This window comes from Mustela lutreola, chromosome 1 (genome assembly GCF_030435805.1).
Source record: "Mustela lutreola isolate mMusLut2 chromosome 1, mMusLut2.pri, whole genome shotgun sequence".
NCBI classification, from domain to species: Eukaryota; Metazoa; Chordata; class Mammalia; order Carnivora; family Mustelidae; genus Mustela; species Mustela lutreola.
The window spans coordinates 64743801-64764241 of NC_081290.1; the positions used below are offsets into that span (position 1 = coordinate 64743801).

At 46.0% G+C, this 20441-nt stretch overlaps 1 protein-coding gene across 7 annotated transcripts in view; it reads left to right on the forward strand.

Moving 5' to 3' along the window:
* The window catches only part of KIAA0232 (KIAA0232 ortholog), an 83424-nt gene that overhangs the window by 43738 nt on the left and 19245 nt on the right, over positions 1-20441 (forward strand). For 4 of the 7 annotated variants that reach the window (XR_009351628.1, XM_059165787.1, XM_059165771.1 and 1 more), the window contains 4 exons: positions 4967-5104; positions 13487-13537; positions 17649-17715; positions 18837-18918. Coding sequence is in view for 5 of the 7 variants with exons in the window: in XM_059165787.1 (XP_059021770.1) it covers positions 4967-5104; positions 13487-13537; positions 17649-17715; positions 18837-18918 (338 nt within the window). In the remaining 2 variants the exon portion in view is untranslated. Of the gene's footprint in view, positions 1-4966; positions 5105-13486; positions 13538-17648; positions 17716-18836; positions 18919-20441 lie in introns of those variants that run through there. The other 3 variants (XM_059165820.1, XM_059165778.1, XM_059165810.1) reach the window with 3 other exon arrangements.

The window sequence follows — 20441 nt, forward strand, 5'->3', positions numbered from 1 at the left end:
ATAGATCAGCATTAGCAAGGGCGGCTGGGAAAGGAGAAGAAAAGACCGCCAGCTTGGAAGTGATGGTTCACAGGTACCACAATCTTGTATAGAGAAAACCTTAAGGAATGGAATTAAGAAAAGTCCATTTATAGCAGTATTAAAAAGGATGAAATGCTTTGGAATAAATCTAACAGAAGTGCAAGACTTGCACACTGAAAACGTCACTCAGAGAAATGAAGAAAGACCTCGTATATGGAAGGACCATGTTCACTACAAGAAGACTCCATGTCGGTAAGACAGCGGTGTCCCACGCATTGACCCACATACAGTGCGGCCCCGCCAAAGTCCCCACCGCCTGTGTTGCCGAGATTTTGGCAAGCTGATCCTAAAATCCATATAGACCTCTAAAGAGATTCAGAGTAGCCAGTGAGATCTTGAAGAACAAAGTTGGAGGACTCACACGTCTCAGTTTCAAAACTTGCACAAGGCTCTGGTAACCACAGCCACTTGGTCCTGGTGTATGTATGGCTGTAGGAAATGGAAACTGAGTGTTCAGAAACGAACCTGTGTATTTATGGTCTAACAAGACCACATGAGGGGTAAGAATGGTCTTTTCAATGAAAGCTGCCGAGATAGCAGAGTAGCTGCCTGTAAAGGAAGTTGGACTCCTAATTCATAACCACTTGCAAGTATTAACTCCACCTGGTTTCGAGTCATCAGTGAAAGGAGCTGAAACTATAAACTATAAAGCTCTTGGAAGAAAACATAGGTGTGAATTGTCACAACTTGGAGGAGGCAGTGATTTCTCAGGACACCAAAAGCAAGCAGCCTAAGACCCTAGTGGATGAGACTTTATCACAATGAGAAACTTCTGTGCCCCAATGGACATCATCAAGAAAGTGAAGAAAAAAAAATATAGAATTGGAGAAAATGTTCCCAAATCCTGTATTTAGTGGGAGATTTGTGTTCAGAATATATTCTTTTAAAACGGCCTGTTGGTGTATCTTTCCTGGACAGAAGACAGCAAGACCATGAGAGTGCGCCCCATGTTGTTAGTCGTTAGTCATTCAGGACATAAAGACCACAATGAGACACCACTTCGTGCTTGCCAAGACGGCTAAGGTAAAAACCCAGGGAATGGCGAGTGTCAGGATGTGGGGGAGGCAGAACCCTGAGATGCTGCTGGTGTGATGGTGAACGAGAGCTGCTTTGAAAATCATCTGTCGGTTCTTCAAAGAGTTGAACACACAGATGCCATGTGACCCCACCGTTCTACTCCGGGGTCTCCAGTCGGGAGAATGAAAACTATATGTCCGTACGAAAACCTATATGTGAATGTTGAGAATAGCGAAGAGGTAAAAGGGTCCAAATGTTCGTTAACGCGTTCATGGAGGAAACGGGGTGAAGTATTCCTCGGTCAGAAAAGGGAGTGGAGGGTGCCTGGGTGGCTCAGTGGGTTAAGCCGCTGCCTTTGGCTTGGGTCATGATCTCAGGGTCCTGGGATCGAGTCCCGTATCGGGCTCTCTGCTCAGCAGGGAGCCTGCTTCCTCCTCTCTCTCTCTGCCTGCCTCTCTGCCTACTTGTGGTCTCTCTCTGTCAAATAAATAAATAAAATCTGTAAAAAAAAAAAAAAAAAAAAAAAAGAAAAGGGAGTGGAGCCCTGGTATGTGCCACAGCCTGTATGAAGGATGAGCCTTCAAAACCTTGCCCCGAGGGGAAGAAGCCAGATGCAGAAAAGGTGGTCGATCATATCACTCCATTTATATGAAATTTCCAGAATAGTCAGATGCATAGAGACAGCAGGCCAGGAGTTCCCAGTGACTCAGGAGAGAGCAGAGTAGTGATGGGAAGGGAATGCTAATGGTATAGGGTTTCCTTTGGGGGCGAGAAATAGGTTTTTTAAAAAATTTTATTTATTTACACACACACACACACGTATATATATTTAAAATTTTAAGATTTTATTTATTTATTTGACAGAGACAGCAAGAGAGGGAGCACAAGCAGGGGGAGTAGGAGAGGGAAAAGCAGGCTTCCCATGGAGCAGGAAGCCCAATGCAGGGCTCGATCCCAGGACCCTGGGATGATGACCTGAGCCAAAGGCAGCCACTTAACAACTGAGCCACCCAGGTGCACCTACTTATTTATATTTTTAAAATATTTTATTTGCTTGTCAGAGATTGAGAGAGCACTAGTTTGGGAGAGGGGCAGGCAGAGGGAAAAGTCGGGCCAACCAGGCCAAGGAAAAGAATGTGCCCCTTTTAGCCTTTCTGAATGTGTTCTGCAGACCTCTTTATAGCAGCAACAGCCATTCTCAGGTGTTAGCCTTTGAGTTTGTATTTCATACCAGACTGGGCACCTCTGGCAGGCAGGGCCTCTGCTGTGTTCATACTTATGATCCCTAGTGCCCCAGAGCAAACACTGAAGTCACTGCCGGATGAACGGGGGAGTCCACATTTATGGGTAGACCTAGGATGCCAGGTAGGAAATGTGAAGCCCATGCCAGATAACCTATCCTAGGTGAAGAGTGGCAGACACTCTTCCAAGTTTCTCTGTTTTTGACTTAGTAAATTTTCTATTAAAACAATATCACAACTTTTTTTATTTAAAAGATTTTACTTATTTGAAAGAGCAAGAGCAAGTGAGAGATCACAAGCAGGAGGTAGTACCAGAGGGAGAGGGAAGAGCAGGCTCTCACGAGCAGGGAGCCAGCCCGATGTGGGGCTTGATCCCAGGACTTAGGGATCATGACCTGAGCCGAAGGCAGACCCTTCATGACTGAGCCACCCAGGTGCCCCAACAACTTTTGACTATTAAACAGTATGACCTAATTATAAGAAAAATCAGAAAATAATATTCGTGTGCTTCTCCTGCTCACTGAGAGATAAGCTCCTCAGTGACCTCTTAGGTCATTTCTCAGACCTTCTAGTGCATGGTAACGTGTGCGCACACGCACATTCACACGAAACGAGGTTGTACTGCTGTGTAGACTTTATCCTAGTATATTGCAGATAGCTTTGTCAGTAAGTGCGCTGCGTAATCTCCTTAATGGCTGTCGTGCATATCTCATCGCCTGGATAAACTATAACTTATTTAACCAAGTCTTCCTTATTTGGCATTTAGGTTTCTGGCTGTTTGCCTTGGTTGACAGCATTGTGATCAGTACCACAGCAGCTAAGCCTGTGCGCACAGAGGTGATTATTCTGTTAGGATAAATTCTCAGAAATAGAACTGTTAGATTGAAAGTACACACCTGTGTTTAAGATGTTTGAGATGTTTTGTCAGACTGCCTCCAGAAAGAGCACCTGACCACGTGAACTGAATTTTGAAAGCCCCTTCTGTCTGTGAAATAAAACTTCGTTAGGACTTTGAATGTGTGTTACCTCTGCTGAGCTGTAATAACAGATTCAGTGCAGAAACATGTTGATAATCTCAAGAAGGAGAAGGAGCCAGACTCAACAGCTCACACAAAAACGAGTCCTGTGTTCATCATTTCAGAAATAGCTTTTCTACTTCCTTTGTTTTATATACTACGAACAGAATTACTACGTTTCTTTCTGCGTTTGGAAGCTTCAGGTCTGTGTTGTTACGGGTCTGCTGCTCCTCTTAGAGGACAAACCTGATCACCAGAAGATATCACTGATAAGGAATGTCAGGTTTCAGGTGTTGTCCAGCCAAACCCGTCAGATAAATGGAAATATACTGCTAGTACTTACTTGGCCATTAAACACATTTTCCCTTGGAAAACGAGTTGACACCACTCAGCCAGAAAATTTGTTTTTCAGATTCATGAGATCTGCAGACATGCCCAAGAAATTAAGGAAAGTATGCTAATAATGAGGGGTGTAGAGGGAGGGACTGTTCTCCCACTCTTATCTGGTGGCATTAAAGTAATTTTTGTGTATTGAATCAAAGTAAAAATTGGGTTACACAATTGATTGGGTATGATTTGATTTTTAAAATCTTTTTATTATTATGCTTTTCCATCTCTATCTCCTCTTGTACATATAATTGTAGCCATGTCCTGAGGGCCTGCTATAGGCCACACCATCTTCTAAGTAATTTTTAAAATTTTGCCATTGTCTTTCTGGTCCTTTTTTTTTCTTATTGTCTGTCCACTGGTTTTAATCATAATTTATCTATTGGAAGGCTTTTTATTTACTTATTTTTAAATTGGGTGAGACAAAGTAGCAAAGCAATTAAAAATATTACTTTAAAGTCCCAGCTTAGGGAAATAGCTGTAAACTTATGTTTTAGAATATTCTATAGGCAAAGAATTTGTGGTAATGTTGAGGTGATGCTTACGGTTTAGTAAGTTAAGTCAAATACAATATTCTATAACTAGCATGAATTCAAGTCTGTGATTTTTAAAGCATACAGAAAAGGCCAAATGAAGCAGACCAAATAATTCAGGTTCTCACTGGGTGGTAGTATCATGGATGATTTTGCTTTCTTCCCACTTTCCAAATTTTCTTCAGATTTTGATTATGGGCCTGTGTAACCAAGGGGAAAAATAAACTTACAATGCCAACATAAAATATTTTATATCTGTTGTTTTTTAGACTACAAGGTAAAGAAATAGGAATTGAACCACTTAACTGTTAAATGTAAAATCTCATAGTAATATATACACTCATTATCAAAGAGTGGGAAGTACAGAAGACATTTAATTGTGTTTGCAGTCTGGAATTTATTTATGCTGTACTTAATTTACATACAAATGTCTGAGTTTATTACCACTTCATGTCAGTGGGTCATATTCCTTAAGATCGTAAATAAATCATAATATAATGCAAATCTGGGTAATAGGTACCAAATGAATGATTATTCCAAAGCCCTCAGACTGACTGTGTCTGTGGTCTCTGAACTTACTAGCGATGAATGCACTTGGGAGGGGAATGTGTTTGAGCATTTGGGAAGGAAAAGTGTTTGAAACTTGCTTCTTAGTTCGCTGTTCATTGAACTCTGTCTAATCTTATTTAAGGAGAATGACATCTTCCTGGGCTGGGAAAGAGGAGCTTACAAGAAATGGGGAAAGAGTAAGAAAAAGTGCTCAGACCTGACTCTAGAAGAAATGAAAAAACAGGCTGCTGTCCAGTGTCTTCGCTCTGCTTCTGACGAAGTAGGTTCACATTTTATTTCTAATGCTCAAGAGAAGAAAAAAGACCGCGGGGGGGGGGGCGGGGGGGGTGGTGTGTGTGTGTGTGTGTGTGTGTGTGTTTATAAGTACACAATTACAACATCTTGACCAAAGAAACTTAAAAAAATAAACTACTCATTATCTTAAGGCTGTAATGTGAACAGTAACACTCTTTCCTCTAGGACATTTTAGATTTTTTTTTTTATTTATTTATCAGAGAGAGAGAGGGAGAGAGCAGTCACAGGCAGACAGAATGGCAGGCAGAGGCAGAGGGAGAAGCAGGCTCCCCGCTGAGCAAGGAGCCCGATGTGGGACTCGATCCCAGGACGTTGGGATCATGACCTGAGCCAAAGGCAGCTGCCCAACCAACTGAGCCATCCAGGCTTCCCTCCTCTAGGACATTTTAATGCATAAATGAAGTTGCATTAAAATATATTCATTTAAAGTACTGTTACAATTAGAGTATACACCAAATTCTATATCCTTTTTTCCCATTAAACATGTTCCATCTTTTTACTACATTATCTTTATTCTTTGTAGTGGCTAAGTTCTATTTCATCAAATAATATTCCAACAGCAATATAATACACTCTTTATTAGTGGATATTTACTTAGCTTGCTTTTTTTTTTTTTTTTTTTAAGTAATTTCTGTGCTCAGTCTCATGACTCCTGAGATCCAGAGTTGCATGCTCTCCTGACTGAGCCAGCCACTCTTTATTTTCTGTCATATTCTCCCGAATATTTTCATATGTGGCTTTTCCATATTCTAGATTATTTCTTTTAGATCCATTCCTAGAAATGGGATCCTAGTTTAGTATTTTGAGGACACTACATTTGCTTATGATTCATAATTTTTTGTTGGTTTTTACAAAATATTACAAGATTTTTTTCAAAGTAAGTTCTGTGCCCAACATGGAGCTTGAACTCACGACCCTGAGATCAAGAGTCACATGCTGTACTGACTGAGCCAGCCAGGCACCCCGTATAAGATTATTGTATTATATCAGTCTTCTAATACTTCATGTAAAATATTTGTCATGTCCTTTATCATCCTGAAAAAACATGGTTTTAGATATGATCACCCATTTAATTAATACTATGCAATTCTTTTCTTTTTCTTTATTTATTTGAGAGAGAGCAAGAGAGCACAAGCAGGGAGTAGTGGCGGAGGGAGGGGGAGAAGCAGACTCCCCATTGAGCAGGGAGCCCAGTGCAGGGCTCAATCCCAGGACCCTGGGATCATGACCTGAATTGAAGGCAGACACTTAACTCACTGAGCTACCCAAGGGCCCCAGTACTGTGCAATTTTTATTACTCACTATAAGATGTACTCTTTGAGATCCTACTACTTAGAAAATTATTTTATTTTGCTTTTAGCAGTTATTTGACACGGTGTGGTTTAAGTATCTTTTTTAAAGCAGAATTGAGTTGAAAGGATACTGTCCTCTAGAAACTTTTTAATTTAAATGGGTGATTATATTCTAAAACCATTTTCTATCAGGATGCTAAGGGACATGACAAATATTTTATGTAATATTAGAAGATAAAACAGTTACAGGAGTTAACCTCATGGCTGATGTTGGGATAACCAGGTTTGCTGCATTGGGTGATCTGTGGAGGGGTCTTCTGTGTGGCCACCGCGTAGCACGCACGGCTCCCCAGGCTTGTTCCCGGGCACCTCCGCTCTGTGTTCTCCCACCCAGTGCTGTCTCTGAGAGCCGAGCCCTGGCACTGTCTTGTTCTGCTTGTGCACGTCTCGTGTCCGCCACTGCTGTTGCTGTTTTTCACTTCTGTCTTCCCTTCGTGACTGTGTGCCTTGGGGACTGACACCATGAGCTCCCTGGGTCCTGGTCTCCTGGTGCTTGATAGCGTGAGTGCAGTCTTGAGGCAGTCCCCCCTTGTCATCCCGACCCTTCCTGTCCTCTCCCACTGGGTTCCTCTCCCTACCCCTTTGATCTTTGACTTTTGATCTCATGAAAGTGCTGCTTCTTAGACTGTAGGATAGGGATTTGAAAGTTATTGCTCACGTGGCCATCTTTCGAACTGTTGCATTACAACAAGGGGAGCATCAGGAACCTAGTTTAAGAAAAAGTGGGAATATACATGAAGGATGTAGGGATAGCTCACTGAAACCAGGTCTGGGAATGCAGGGCCTGAGGAGAGGCCTCAACTGGGAACAAAATAATTGGCAGCCAAAGTCATTTACTCTAATGATCCACATTCTCTCATTTGCTTCTTTCTCTGCTTCTGGGTCGTTCCACCTCTCTCTGAAGTCTGGCTTTCTCTGCTTTAGCCATCATGCTGAGAAAACCACCCGCCATCCCTAGCCCAGCACCACTGCTGAAGGCTGGTATCCAGCACCGTTCAGCTGGGGAGAACTGTAATTGGTTGGACTGGGCCAGACATCGTCCACCCCCCCACCCCTGGTTGGCGAGCTGCAGGGAGGGGGCAGAGTTGCTTGGGGGTCCACTTCTGGGGCAGGGGCAATGCTCAGAGAGAAGGGGGTGGTTGGATAGTTTTGCAAAAGATATTTTCTACCTGACATTGAAGGAAAAATAATTTGGAGTTGAAAAATGGCAGGTGGTTTTTTTAAGGAGAGTTTAGTTCAGGTAAATTCTTTGAGTAAAATCAAAGCTGCTGAGTCACGCTTGAGAGGAAAATATGAGTTAGGAGTTTCAGTCTGGGAGAGGATCTTATTTCTTATTTCTGCTTTGGACCAAAGTTGCTGAGAAATGACTCTTGCCTTCGACTCATGGTGAAGGGAAGCGGAGTAGAAATCCAGGGTGCAGGGCGCCTTAGTGGCTCAGTGGGTTAAGCCTCTGCCTTTGGCTCAGATCATGATCTCAGGGTCCTGGGATTGAGCCCCACATTGGGTTCTCTGCTCAGCAAGGAGCCAACTTCCTCCTTTCTCTCTGCCTGCCTCTCTGCCTACTTGTAATCTCTCTCTCTCTGTCAAATAAATAAATAAAATGTTTTTAAAAAAAGAAAAAGAAAACCAGGGTGCCTAACGTGAACCGTGAAAGAATGAGGAGTACAGGTGCCTTCTCCTAGCCTAACACAAGACTCCCCTGCCTCATGGAGTACAGTACTCCCCTGGGGAGTACAGGTGCCTTCTCCTAGCTTAACACAAGACTCCCCTGCCTCATGGCACTCACATCTGGTTCATCCTCGCTGAGCGTGGTATGTGCTGGAAAGGATTTGGTGTGAATCTGGAACAGTGCAAGCGGAGGAGAGTGGTTCTTTTCCTTTGTTGCTTTGGAAAAAATGCTTCCCTTTGCTGGGAAGTCAGAGGGGGGATTTTTGTTTTCAAGTCCAGTGAAGCTGTCCAATTTGTTCTTCTCATTGTATAAAAAATTGTTGCATTGCTTTTTCCTAATGATGGCTTTTAATCTTACCAAATGAAAAAGAGCCAGGTAAGTGAATGTGCAAGGCATGTACCAGGAGCTGCGGTCATGCTTGGGAATGGAGGAAGAGGAAGTAGGACATTCTGGAGCCCTCCGGCCTTTCTCGGAGTGCCTGCTGCTGTGTGTGCATCAGCGCAGAGTCCTTCAGCCAGCGCTCCAGCTGGCTCAGCATGACACAGGGAGTCCATGGAAAGAACTGGAAAAAAATCCCTCTTTCCTTATGGCCTATAACTTTAGAAAGAGATCACTGTTGCTGTTCATAAACTGTAGGCTCTTTGTCCCTAGGCTTTTCTTTCTAGAATCTGTCTGGCAGCTTCAGTGGAAATAAAGGTACAAAGAAGTCCTGCCTAGGAAATTAGAATGCAGGAGTTTTGTTTTCTGTTTTGGCCACAGTGAATGTTTGCATATGGGCATGGTGTCCATTCCCTAAATACTGAGGATGGTGACATCCATGGTTCTGGGCTTTGCTTTCCCACCCAGTCACTGCCAGTTGACCAGAATCCAAAAGTCTACAATCCAGTTAAAATGCTCTTGACATAACTACACAACAGCGACATAAATGAGGCTGTTGTATTTGGTGGGTAAGGTGGGGTGCTGGTACGTGTTCGGCATGGGTTCTTTTGTCCTGACGTCCGTGTGTGTGTGCATGTGTGACTGTGCTAGGGACTGGGCTAGTTGTTTCTGTAAAAGCGTCCACAGCCTCAGACTTCCTTGGGTCGTTTCAGGAGGATGGTGGACTTGCTGACGCCACTTTGGGAAGTGACGCTGTGTCTCCTCCCGCTCTCTCCCTGCCTGCAGCAGGTTGTGCCCCCACATCACAGGACATCTCTTTGACCTGCTCAGCCCAATATTTTGTCTAAGAGATGTCACCAAAACAGTAGGAAACTCCATTATGTCAAATTTCATGTTAGACATTGAATAAAGTTGGGCAACCCCCACGAAGACTGTGGGCAGTTGGTATCAGGACACACATACACACACACACACACACACCCCACCACCACCACCACCACCACCACCCCCCGCCCCGAGGAGTTTGTGACCCTTGTGGGCTTTGCTGTTGGTGAGGCCTGGCCTAAGCTGCCCTTGTGGATGGCCTTCATTTGCACCCACGAGTGACCTGTGCTTCCCCAGGCACCTGTCTGCTCCAGCACGTTTGCATTGGCTCTGCTTGGGTTGTGCCAGCCGTGGCCCCCATGCCCCCCAGATGGCTGGTTTCGTCAAGGGACGCTCTGAGTGGTTTCTGTCATCCGAGGACGGGGCGTGTGCCTGATGTCCCCTATATCCAGACCTTGTCTTGTCCTGTTTTTAGTGTTGGAGTTTGCCGACTTGTATTTTGGAATCCTCAAGTTTCCTTGGTTCCGTTTTCTCAGTCCCTGGAATTGGAGCTTTTTATATTGTTTGGGGGTTTTTTTTGTTTTGTTTTGTTTTTTTCCATTTTAATGAGTGATATTTCTGCTTATTCTAATGGGGCTACTGAAAGCTGCTCCGCAGCTGGTGTGTCGTCGCCCAGTTTGGGCGTTCGTGGAAGGTGAGGCGCCGTACCGGGCCCCGTCTAGGGAGTAAGGTAGGCTCGAGGTGATAACTTGGTGAGGTTTGGGAAGTAGAGCTGCTGGTCAGCCTGGGCAGTCGCCTGGTCTGAGGCTGTCATTGAGCCTCACAGGGGCTTGTGGCCATGACTCATGTGCCCGCAGTGCCTGCAGCCCCCCAGCAAAAGCTCATTGCACATCCTCGTATCTGAGTTGGTGGTGTTTCCATGCTGTCTAGAGCCACATGTACCAAAGCTGTTTTCTACTGTGGAAGTCAGCTTTGATAGTATGTATTGATTGTGTCTTTGCATGCTGACTTTTGACCGTAACTCATTCTGGATGATAATAGCATCGAAACAGTGATAAGTAACACTTAGGGGGTTCTGAACATTGTAAGTGGTGAGACTGTGCTGGGTCTGTAGGCCAGACCCCCGAGAAGCTGGCCAGTGGTCGCTAAAGCTGAGTGCGCTCCCGGTGGCTGTGCTGTCACAACCGGCCCCGGGCCTGCCCACGCGGCCTCCGCCTTACCCCGGTTCCATGGAGGGAGGCATTCAGGGACACCTGTAGGCCTTTGGGAGGATTTTGGCTTTTCCTCTGGGAAGTGGTGAAGTGTTGGTGAGTCTGGAGCAGAGGCTAGTGTAACCTGACATCTCTGCTGCTAGGACCCTGTGGACTGCTGCACTGACAGGGGGCCGACTCAGAGAAAGTGGCAGTCTGGAAGGGAGAGGACCATGAGAATTAGTGGGATTCTAAATGCATTTTGAAGGTAGAGCTGACAGGACTTGATTTGGAGTGGAGAAAAGGGAGGAATTGGGGAGGATAGCTATGGTGTTTGGTCTGAGCCACTGCAAGAATACAGTTTTCAGGGATGCCTGGCTGGGAGGTTCAGTCACTTGAGCATCTGACTCTTGATTTCAGCTCAGGCCATGATCTCAGGGTTGGGACATGAAGCCCTGCAGGGGGCTCTGCGCTCAGCAGAGAGTCTGCTGGGGCTCCTCTCCCTCTGCCACTCCCCCTGCTCACGTGCTCACTCTCTCAGATCTTTTTATTTTAAAGATTTTATGTATTTGTCAGAGAGCACACAAGCAGGGAGAGTGTCAGAGTGAGAAGGAGAGGCAGTCTCCCTGCTGAGCAGGGAGCCTGACCGCTGGCCTTGATCCCAGGACCCTGAGTTCATGATCTGAGCCGGAGGCAGGTGCTTCACCATCTGAGCCACCCAGGTGCCCCTCAAATAAATCTTCAAAAAAAATTATGCGATTTTCATTTCTGAGGACAGGAAATTAGGGAAAAGACACAAATCTGTGGGTGGAGGTATGAATAGAGCTTTGAACGTGAGCTTGGTGGGAAGAAGGCCACGTGGAGACTGGGAAAGGACAGTTGGGTGTGAGGGGGTTGCCTCTGAGGCTACATGGTTTGCGGGGAGGTGGAGTAACAGACCGGTGGCTTGTCTGTGTGTCTCGCCCAGACCCGGAGAGCTCGTGTCTCTAGGGCCAAGGAAGAAGCTGAGTGAGTAGGACAGTGGAGAGCATGAGGCCTGCCAGGCACAGGCTTGTCTCCACACTCACTGGTTGTGACTGTGGCAGGTACGGGCCTGATGGGGCTAGGTCTTCTGATCTCTCTTTAGAAAAGGTAGGAAATTGTGGTTTTTACAAGAGAGTCCTGAATATCAAATGTCGAGAAGTGAGGGTATGGGAAAGGGAAGAAATGGGAGTTGCTATAAATCTGTGGCAGGGGTAGGGGGCGGGAGGGCCAGCAGGCAACCTGTGAGGGTGGTGGTGTGGGTCATGAATCCAACTGGGTGCTTGAGGGGGGCTATCGCCCCCTCCCCCAGCCACAGATGAGGCAGAGTGGAGTTACCTTTTTCGAAGCCTTTGTGAATCACGTTATTTGATCATTACTTGTAACAGACGCTGCCATCCTCTACTTCTTAGGACAAATTGTAACTGCTTTTTGTCCATCTTTCTAAGAAGATGTGGGTCTTGTCCTCCCTGGCATGTGGTAGGCATTTGGTAGTACCCAGTGGGTATTTCTCTGCTCCCCTCTACCGTGTTCTGGAGAGCAGGTGTAACGAGCTGGAGGCAGCCATGGGGTGGCTTCTTGTAGCTCTTCCTGTGGTCAAGTATGGGAGTCGCGGCCCTCGTGCAGATGCCTTGGCAGAAACAATTTTTTGTTTGGGTTTGGATTTTTTTTGTTTTTTGTTTTTTGTTTTCTAAATCTTTGAATGGCTGTAGGCCAGAGAAGTCTGTTCTGTCTGCATAGTGCGTGCCCCATCCTCCACTTCCTCCTGCATTACAGCTAGCCACGGCACGTGTTTCTGTTCCTTCCCTGGCCACTGAGGCATGAGCCTGGGAACCCTGGTATCAATTCTCCCTTGTCTCACTTGATACCCTTTTGTTTATTGGCTTAACGTTAACTTAGTTCTGCATTTTAAAAACGCTTTTAAAATGGAAGTGATTCTTTACAGTTTATCATCACCAGTAGGTTTCCTGCCACTCATCTTACAACTCTGCTTTAGAAATTCCAAGTCTGAAGGGTGCCTTGGTGGCTCAGTCAGTTAAGCGTCCAACTCTTGATTTCAGCTCAGGTCGTGATCTCAGGGCTGTGAGACTGAGGCCCTCATGGGACTGGCTCTGCTCTGGGCATGGAACCTGTTTAAGATTCTCCCTCTCAAAAAAAAAAAAAAAAAAAAAAAGATTCTTTCTCTCCCCACTCTCCCAGCCCCCCAGCTTGTGAGTGCACTCTCTCACTGTCTCTCTAAAAAAGGGGGGGGCCTACCTGGGTGACTCAGTGGATTAAGCCTCTGCCTTCAGCTCAGGTCGTGATCCCAGCATCCTGGGATCGAGCTCCATATCGGGCTCCCTTCTCTGCGGGAAGCCTGCTTCTCCCTCTCCTATTCCCTCTCTTGCTGTGTCTCTCTCTGTCTAATAAATAAATACAATCTTAAACAAAATAAAAATCTGAGATCTGAAAAATTGTAAATGAGTTCTGTCCATGTGCAGGGTATGGGTATTTGGAAGTGTGTACCTTGGTTATTGGTGCCTGACCAAGTACTCCAAAACTTAATGACTTACACTGGTAGCTGTTTTCACTTCCTCACAGCAGTGTGGGTCAGCTAGGGCTCAGCTGGGAGGTTCTGTTGCTGGTCTTGTGTGGGGTCTTACGCTCTTGAAATAATATGGCAGCTGGGACTGGAAGATCCAAGATTGCTCTCCTCACTTGGTCTCGTGTTTCTGCGGGGATCACTAGCTGTGACCTCCGTGTGGCTAGTACATGCCTCTGTACAGGCAGGTGGAGCCCAGGAGGTAGCATTCTAGGAGCCCATGCATTACACCCGCTGGTGTCTCACTGTGGGCAGAACCTCTGGTGGGTGGGGTGCCAGGAGATGTGGCTCATCGGAGTCCCCAAAGTGCTACGCTTTCCTGTCCTGATAGGTACTTTCTGGAGTGATGGAACCAGGCAGGACACCAGGCACCCAAGATGAGGTGAGACGCCTTAATGGAAATTGCAGAGTAAAAGTCAACAAATTGATGGGTGAATGAATCCCTGTCCCTTTCTTCTGTCCATCTGTCGTGGTGCTGAAGGTCATCGGTGCTATGAAGAAGAGACATTCAGGGGACAAAATAATGTCTTCAATTCTAAACATGTAACAGAAATGAAGACGCTCAGTAGAAGGGAGTAGAAGGGTTGGCAGGAAGAGAGGAGGGACACCCCCAGTAAGTAGCACAGGAGCACTGCGGGAATGGTGGGGAGGAGAGAAGTTGGGGCTGGTGTAGGAAATGCAGTAATAGCCTACAGGACATGCATCAGCCCTGGTGTCATCATTTTCCTGGTGTGGCAAGCCACAGTCACATGGTGAGCCCTGGGATGACGTGCAGACCTGGTCTTTTTGACTCATGTGTTCCTGCGTGTGAATGGAACACTCCTGTGTCTTTTTGGTTAGTGACCACAGGGTTGGGGTGGGAGTGCCTGGCCAGCAGTTAGGAGTATCCAGTTCAAATGATCTCTCCATAGAAGATGAAGCTTTGAGATGGAGAGATAGTGATAGAAAGCTTTGAATGTGGATAGGAGAGATAACGGACTGAGTGTGATTGCCTTTGTTTCCCTCATATTGAGAAGGATGTGCAGTGTGGAGAGGATGGAGAAGGACTGAGCATGTTGTGGGAAGGGAGCACGTAAAAGAATTTCTCAGAAGCAGTAGGACAGTAGCTGCTGCATCCGACCATGGCTTGGATTCCAGGGGCACGGCTGTGTCTGCTGCTCCACCTATGGGCTTGGCGAGGGAATGTGGTCGTGCCAGGGCCCTGGATTCTGGCAGAATCCAGGGAACTTGGGGTGACCTGGGTCAGGTTAATTATCTTTCTTACTCCTCCAACGTCCAACTCAAAGCAGAGCAAAATTTAAAGGCATTTTAGAAGCAGTGAATCCAATCCATTAATGAGATTTTGGAAAATGGAAAGCATACACAAAATCTGGAAATGGCACCAACATTGGTGCCTCACAGGCACGTCCTCCTAATTCACCCTCATGGGCCTTGAGGGGAAGGTGTATTGTCCTTGGCTTCTCTGCCACCCAGTAGGTATGAGGCTGGGTGGGAATTCAGACCCGGCCCCTGGGACCCCAGGGCCAAATACATGCCACTTGGCCATCTTGTCTGAGTGGCAGGCACTGTTCCAGTGTCCGCTCTGGGAAGACAGGGCCCTGTCTCTCCCGGGGTCATGCCTGGCCCCGTGATCATGACCGTCTATTGACCAAGTGAGCGCTAACCCTGTGGGTGCCCGTGCACGCGGACACTAGCCAGTCTTCGTGTGTGCTCCCCTGGGTCCGGATTTGGAGGACAGTTGCTTGCAGCTTGGCATGCTCTTGTTTTTTGGTGGGGGTGGGGGGTGGGTGCGGCATTTTTACGTGTTCATTTGACGCTGGGCAGTGACTGTTAGGTGATACTGCTTGAAAAAGCAGTTTATGAGTTTAGTGCTAGAATAGTAACAGTGTTTTTACCTGCAGCATGTTGTTCCTCACAGGTGTTGCTGTTGCTTTATTCCCTTTTCTCTTTTAAGATTTTATTTATTTATTTATTTATTTATTTATTTATTTGGGAGAGAGAAAGAAGCAGAAGGAGAGGGATAAGCAGACGTGGGGCTCGATCTCACGATCCTGAGACACGACCCGAGCCACCCAGATGCCCCTGATTTACTTTATTTCTTAAGATCCAGTAGGCTCGGGGTGCCTGGGTGGCTCAGTGGGTTAAGCCTCTGCCTTCGGCTCAGTTCATGATCTCAGGGTCCTGGGATCGAGCCCCACATGGGGCTCTCTGCTCAGCAGGGAGCCTGTTCCCCCCACACACACACAACGCCTGCTTCTCTGCCTACTTGTGCACGTGCGCGCACACTCTCTATCAAATAAATAAGATCTTTTAAAAAAAAAAAAAAACTTAAAAAGATCCGGTAGGCTCTCTGTATTCTTGAGTGTCCTCAGGATATGCTATACTATGGACATACTAAAATATCTTATGGTTTATATCATAATTGGGTAAGTAAATGGCATTTCTCATTCACAGCACCAGATTAACCCAGCAGAATGCCTGCTGGGAGATGACCGGGTACTGTGCTGCTTAGGGTACCCCTTTTTGTGTCTCAATTCACAGTTACAGCCCCGCTGTCAAATGATTATGTGTAATCTAAGTAGGCTGCTGCAGGAGTCCGGGAAGGAAGGTGGAAGCCCTGGTGGGGAGAGCTGGCCTTTCTGTGCAGAGTTAAGAAGTAAGCTCACTATTTTTTTTGCCCTTCATATATGAGAGCAAATAGATCTACTTCCACACTGCATTATGACCCAGAAACAACTCAGCTGGAGAGATGTGTGGATGCAATTTCCCAGACAAAGCATGAAGCATGGTATCTCATCCCTTGGTTCTCATGATTTTCCCCAGACACTGTGGAACAGCCGGCAGGCACCGCAGGGCCCCAAACGGGGCTGAGCAGGTGATCCCTGGAGGCTCGGCCTTCCTCGCTGGAGCCTGGCACCAGGTTTAGAAACATGGTGACATAGGCTTGCTGTACTGAGCAGCGTGCAGCAGGTGGCGTGTCACCTGACGCCGGGCTGGGTTCATCGTCGGGAGGGAATGCAATAAAACAACCACGGCGAGCACACCTTGCGCGCTATGGTAAGCGGAGGCTTTCTGATGGGATTGTGGCGGCCGAGCAGGGTCTGTGACTAACATTTGCTGCGTGGTTTCTGAGTGGTTTTAAGGGCAGGATGGCTCTTCTGTGGCCCGTTTCCCTCTGACCCTCTGGCCTGTCTCCCCACTAAAAGCTGTGGTCTGCCGTGGATAGGATGTAACTGACCGTGTCTACCATTAACCATTCCCTCTATGCTCTGTTTCTTGCTGTTCAAATTGGAGCTATGCGCTTTCTTGTTTAGGGTATCTCTGAGACTTGTGCTGAGTCATTTTGAGTTGAGTGAATGGGGAAAAGTTCTATTTTTAGCCCCTCCAGGCCCCAGGAGGGCAGCCGCTTGAGCAGAGTCACGGGCACCTGTCTGGGTCGGCCCACCTAAGACAGACTCATTTCCAGTTTAAACATGACTTTGACCACTGAATAAAGGGCCTCAGAAACGCGTTTGCTCCTCTCGTACCCTGTGAAGGAATTTTCTTTCTTCCTTGAGAAAGGGAAAATTGTTGAAGTTGGAAAGTCTACATAGTGAAAGATTATTTGTTCGTGCCTGTTTCCAGTATTCATTTTTCTTTCAACTTTGGCTCTTTGGGTTATCCTCCCCATTTCAGGTTTTTGCGCGTGGTGTCCTCAGCTGCCTACTCCCCACCCCATGTGGGGCCTAATACCCTGTTCGTGACCTTTCAGAGAAAACAAAGCTTTCACGCTCATGCACGGCTGTGAATGCTGTGCATTGCTCTTTCTGTTGCTGTCACCAGTGTTCACTTCAAAAAATTAAACACTGGCCTTCTTTTCTCTAGACTGTAAGCTCCTAGAGGAACCACATGAGATTTCTGTGATTTTTTTCCTCCTGTGTGTTGAATCTGGTATAGGACCTTGCTCACATAGGTACCGAGTATTGTTCTGGCTGGTGACTGATTTCTAGCCATGTGATGGGTACGAGGGTATGTCGGCTGCATGGCCAGTGAGATGCTAACCCCCCAGGAAGACCGGCTGTCCTGGGAGCCATATTAATGTTTGCACATTGTATCAGTAAGCCATTGACTGTACTCGGTTAATAAAATATGTATGCTCAATCGAGCAGCAAACCTGGAGTGTTTCAGCTCTTATGTAGTTTATTTATTTTAAAGATTTTATTTATTTGACAGAGAGAGAGCACAGCAGGGGGGAGAAGCAGGCAGTGGGAGAGGGAGAAGCAGGCTCTCCAAGCAGGAACCCCAATGTGGGGCCCGATCCCAGGACCCTGGGATCATGACCTGAGCTGAAGCAGATACTTGACAACTGAGCCACCCAGGCAACCCTCTCGTGGGGTTTAAATATTACTAACATATTTCATTTAGAACATGGGAGATTGGTCAAACCTTTGTATAAAAATAAGCATGTCTAAGGGCCTGGCAATGAAGTAACATGTATTTTTGTTGTCATGCAGAGCTCTGGCATTGAGACTTTAGTGGAGGAGCTCTGCTCCAGACTGAAGGACCTTCAGAGCAAGCAAGGTGAGTGCAGCCTCCAGAGCCCATCTGCACGCAGTGGGCTGTGGGCCCTGAGGGGTGTGATTCCAGAGGTGCTAGAGTCGGCCAGAGACAGACAGAAGGAAGTACGTCTTCATATTCAGTGTGTCGCCTTGCCAGTGTCACGCTGTGCCTTCAGCTGTTAGGGCTTCCAGGTCACCCTTAGCAGTCACTTGTGGATAGATCCCCGCTCTCAAAGGAGTATATTAATTCATAGGTGTTCTTGTTGGGGGCAGGGGCTGGGGGGCACGTTTTGTTTCCCCTTCACATGGAAGCACGGGGATCAGGGCCAATATTTTCTCTTTCCCACCCTGGCCTCCCTGTTGGCATCTGCCTGTTGACATCAAGGCCTCCAGAGGTGTCGTCTCTATTTCAGGTTTGAAAGGAACTTCTGCCTTCAATCGGGTTTTTTGGAAAGGCAACCTTGAAGCTCATAAAAGTCATTTTGACACATGAAGCCTCATAGCTTTTTGTGGATACTTTTCTGCAAGTGCTTGGAATGAGAGCTGCATATTGAGGTCAAGGGTCTTGGTTTCGTTGTCCTCTTCATGGCCATTTTTGCTGCCTGCCAAGCCTTGAGCCTTGCTGAAGAGTTTGTTTGTAACTGAAGGGCTTCCCAAGGGCTGAGCTGAGAGCTCGGCCCTTTGTTTTAGTTGACTCCACAGCCCTTGCTTACCTAGATGTTGGAACAGAGAGCTGATTATAATGGGCTTTCTTTACAGAGTAGTGTCAGTCCAACATGAGTCCATACAGAATCCATGGGTGCAGAATTTTGCGAGGATCTCAACAGATGTTCTCTCCATCTGGCAAAATTAATAGAGGATTTCAGTCTTTAATCTGGTGCCTCTGGAGCACTCAGTCAGAGATGAGACAGACAGCTGTCGCCTCGCAGCCCACCGTTAGTGTGGTTAAGCTGGAGAATTCCATCTGGGGCTGTGAAGAAATGGATTTTTATTAGAAAGACAGATGGGTATAGAGTTCTTTTTCAGCCATAAAGTCTATATAAGTTCTGATTAAAGTTACTTGAGAAACTTTAAAAAAAGAAGAAAGGAGCATTTATTAACTAGATATAAGACATATCTTTCTGAATTTTTGTTTCGTAACAGAAGAGAAGATTCACAAAAAGTTAGAGGGGTCTCCCTCTCCAGAGGCAGAATTATCCCCTACAGCAAAGGATCAAGTGGAAATGTATGTAAGATTGTATTCAGTAATAAAGTATGCATTTGTTAAAATCAGACTATAACTGCTGCGTGGTTTAGTTTTTCTTCATTGTCTTATATTTGGTTCCGTATTTGATAATTCAGGAAACGCTCATTGAGCATTTACTATGTGCTTGACACAGAATTCAGATGTGAATAAAATGGTCCTGTGCTTAGTACAGAATCAGTACTTGTGAGATGAATGAATGGAACAAGCAAGGTTATTTACAGTCCACTCGCATGCTGTCATTCCAGTGCCTGGAGGCGGCTGTGAGAAAATACGGGCATCCTTGTTTTACATACAAGGAGACCACATTGCTCCGGCTGATTACAGAGGAATGTGGGCAAGTCATTGACCTTGTCAAGCTTGTTTCCTGAAGATGCTCTTTGCTGTTTTTTTGGTAAATAGTTAGTAAAATTGGCTGCACTATAAGCAGAACTTCCTTCTTATACGTTTTATTGAATCTTCCGAACTTCTCGAACTTAAGGTGAACATAGCTTTTCCTGGCTGGTAGGGACCTGTGCTGTCCCACGTAGTCTCCGTAAGCTGCGTGTGGCTATGTAGCACTTTATATGTGGCTACTATAAATTGAGATGTGCTTTAGGTGTAAGATTCTCATCTATTTCACAGACTTGGTTAAAAAAAAAAAAAGAATGTAAAATACTGCATTAATATTTTTAAATATCCTGTGATGAGTGCTGTGAAGTATGTAAGCCTGATGATTCACAGATACGTAACCCCAGGGCTAATAGTACATTATATGTTAATATTAAAAAAATACTTTAAAATATCAATTACATGCTGAAATAATGTTATGGATGTATTTGGTTAAGTAAAATACATAATTGAATTCAGTTTCACCTTTTTTTCTTACACTTTTAATGTGACTTCTAGGACATTAAGAATTCCATGTGAGGCTCACAGGTAGGTCTGTTAGACAGCTCTGGTAGAGGCTGAAAAGGAAAATCAAGTATAGGCCCTTTAAAAACATGGCCCTTTATCACTTGGTGTATGACCTTGACTGTTGCCTCCAGATGACAGTCCCCTTGGTAGGCAACCTGACTCCAGGTTCTTGCTTTGGCAGTCTGTCTTGCTCTGAAATCTGCGATGGCTACCAGCTTCTTGGCAGATTGGAAACAAGTTCTCGTTTTCAGTCCCTCTAAAAGCAGCCTCCCCGGCTTTTCCTGCAGTCACTGGTCTCCTTGGACCTTGTGTCCACACATGGGCGCCCATGCCTCACGAGTAGTGGCCCTAAGCTACATTTCTGGAGTGTCCAGGCTGTGCTGTGGGCCACTTGTGCTCAGGGTTCTCAGCTGTACCAGCATCCTCTTTTTTGACCACTTGAACGCCCTGAATAATCCCTCCTGTTTTCCGAGGGCCTCATGAGAACACGTGGGGGACCAACAACCACGTAGTATTCCAGCTCCTCTTGTACATTAATTCCTTCACTCCTCCCAACTCTGTGAGGCAGCTAGTAGTATTCTCTGTACATCACAGGCCACAGAGAGGTT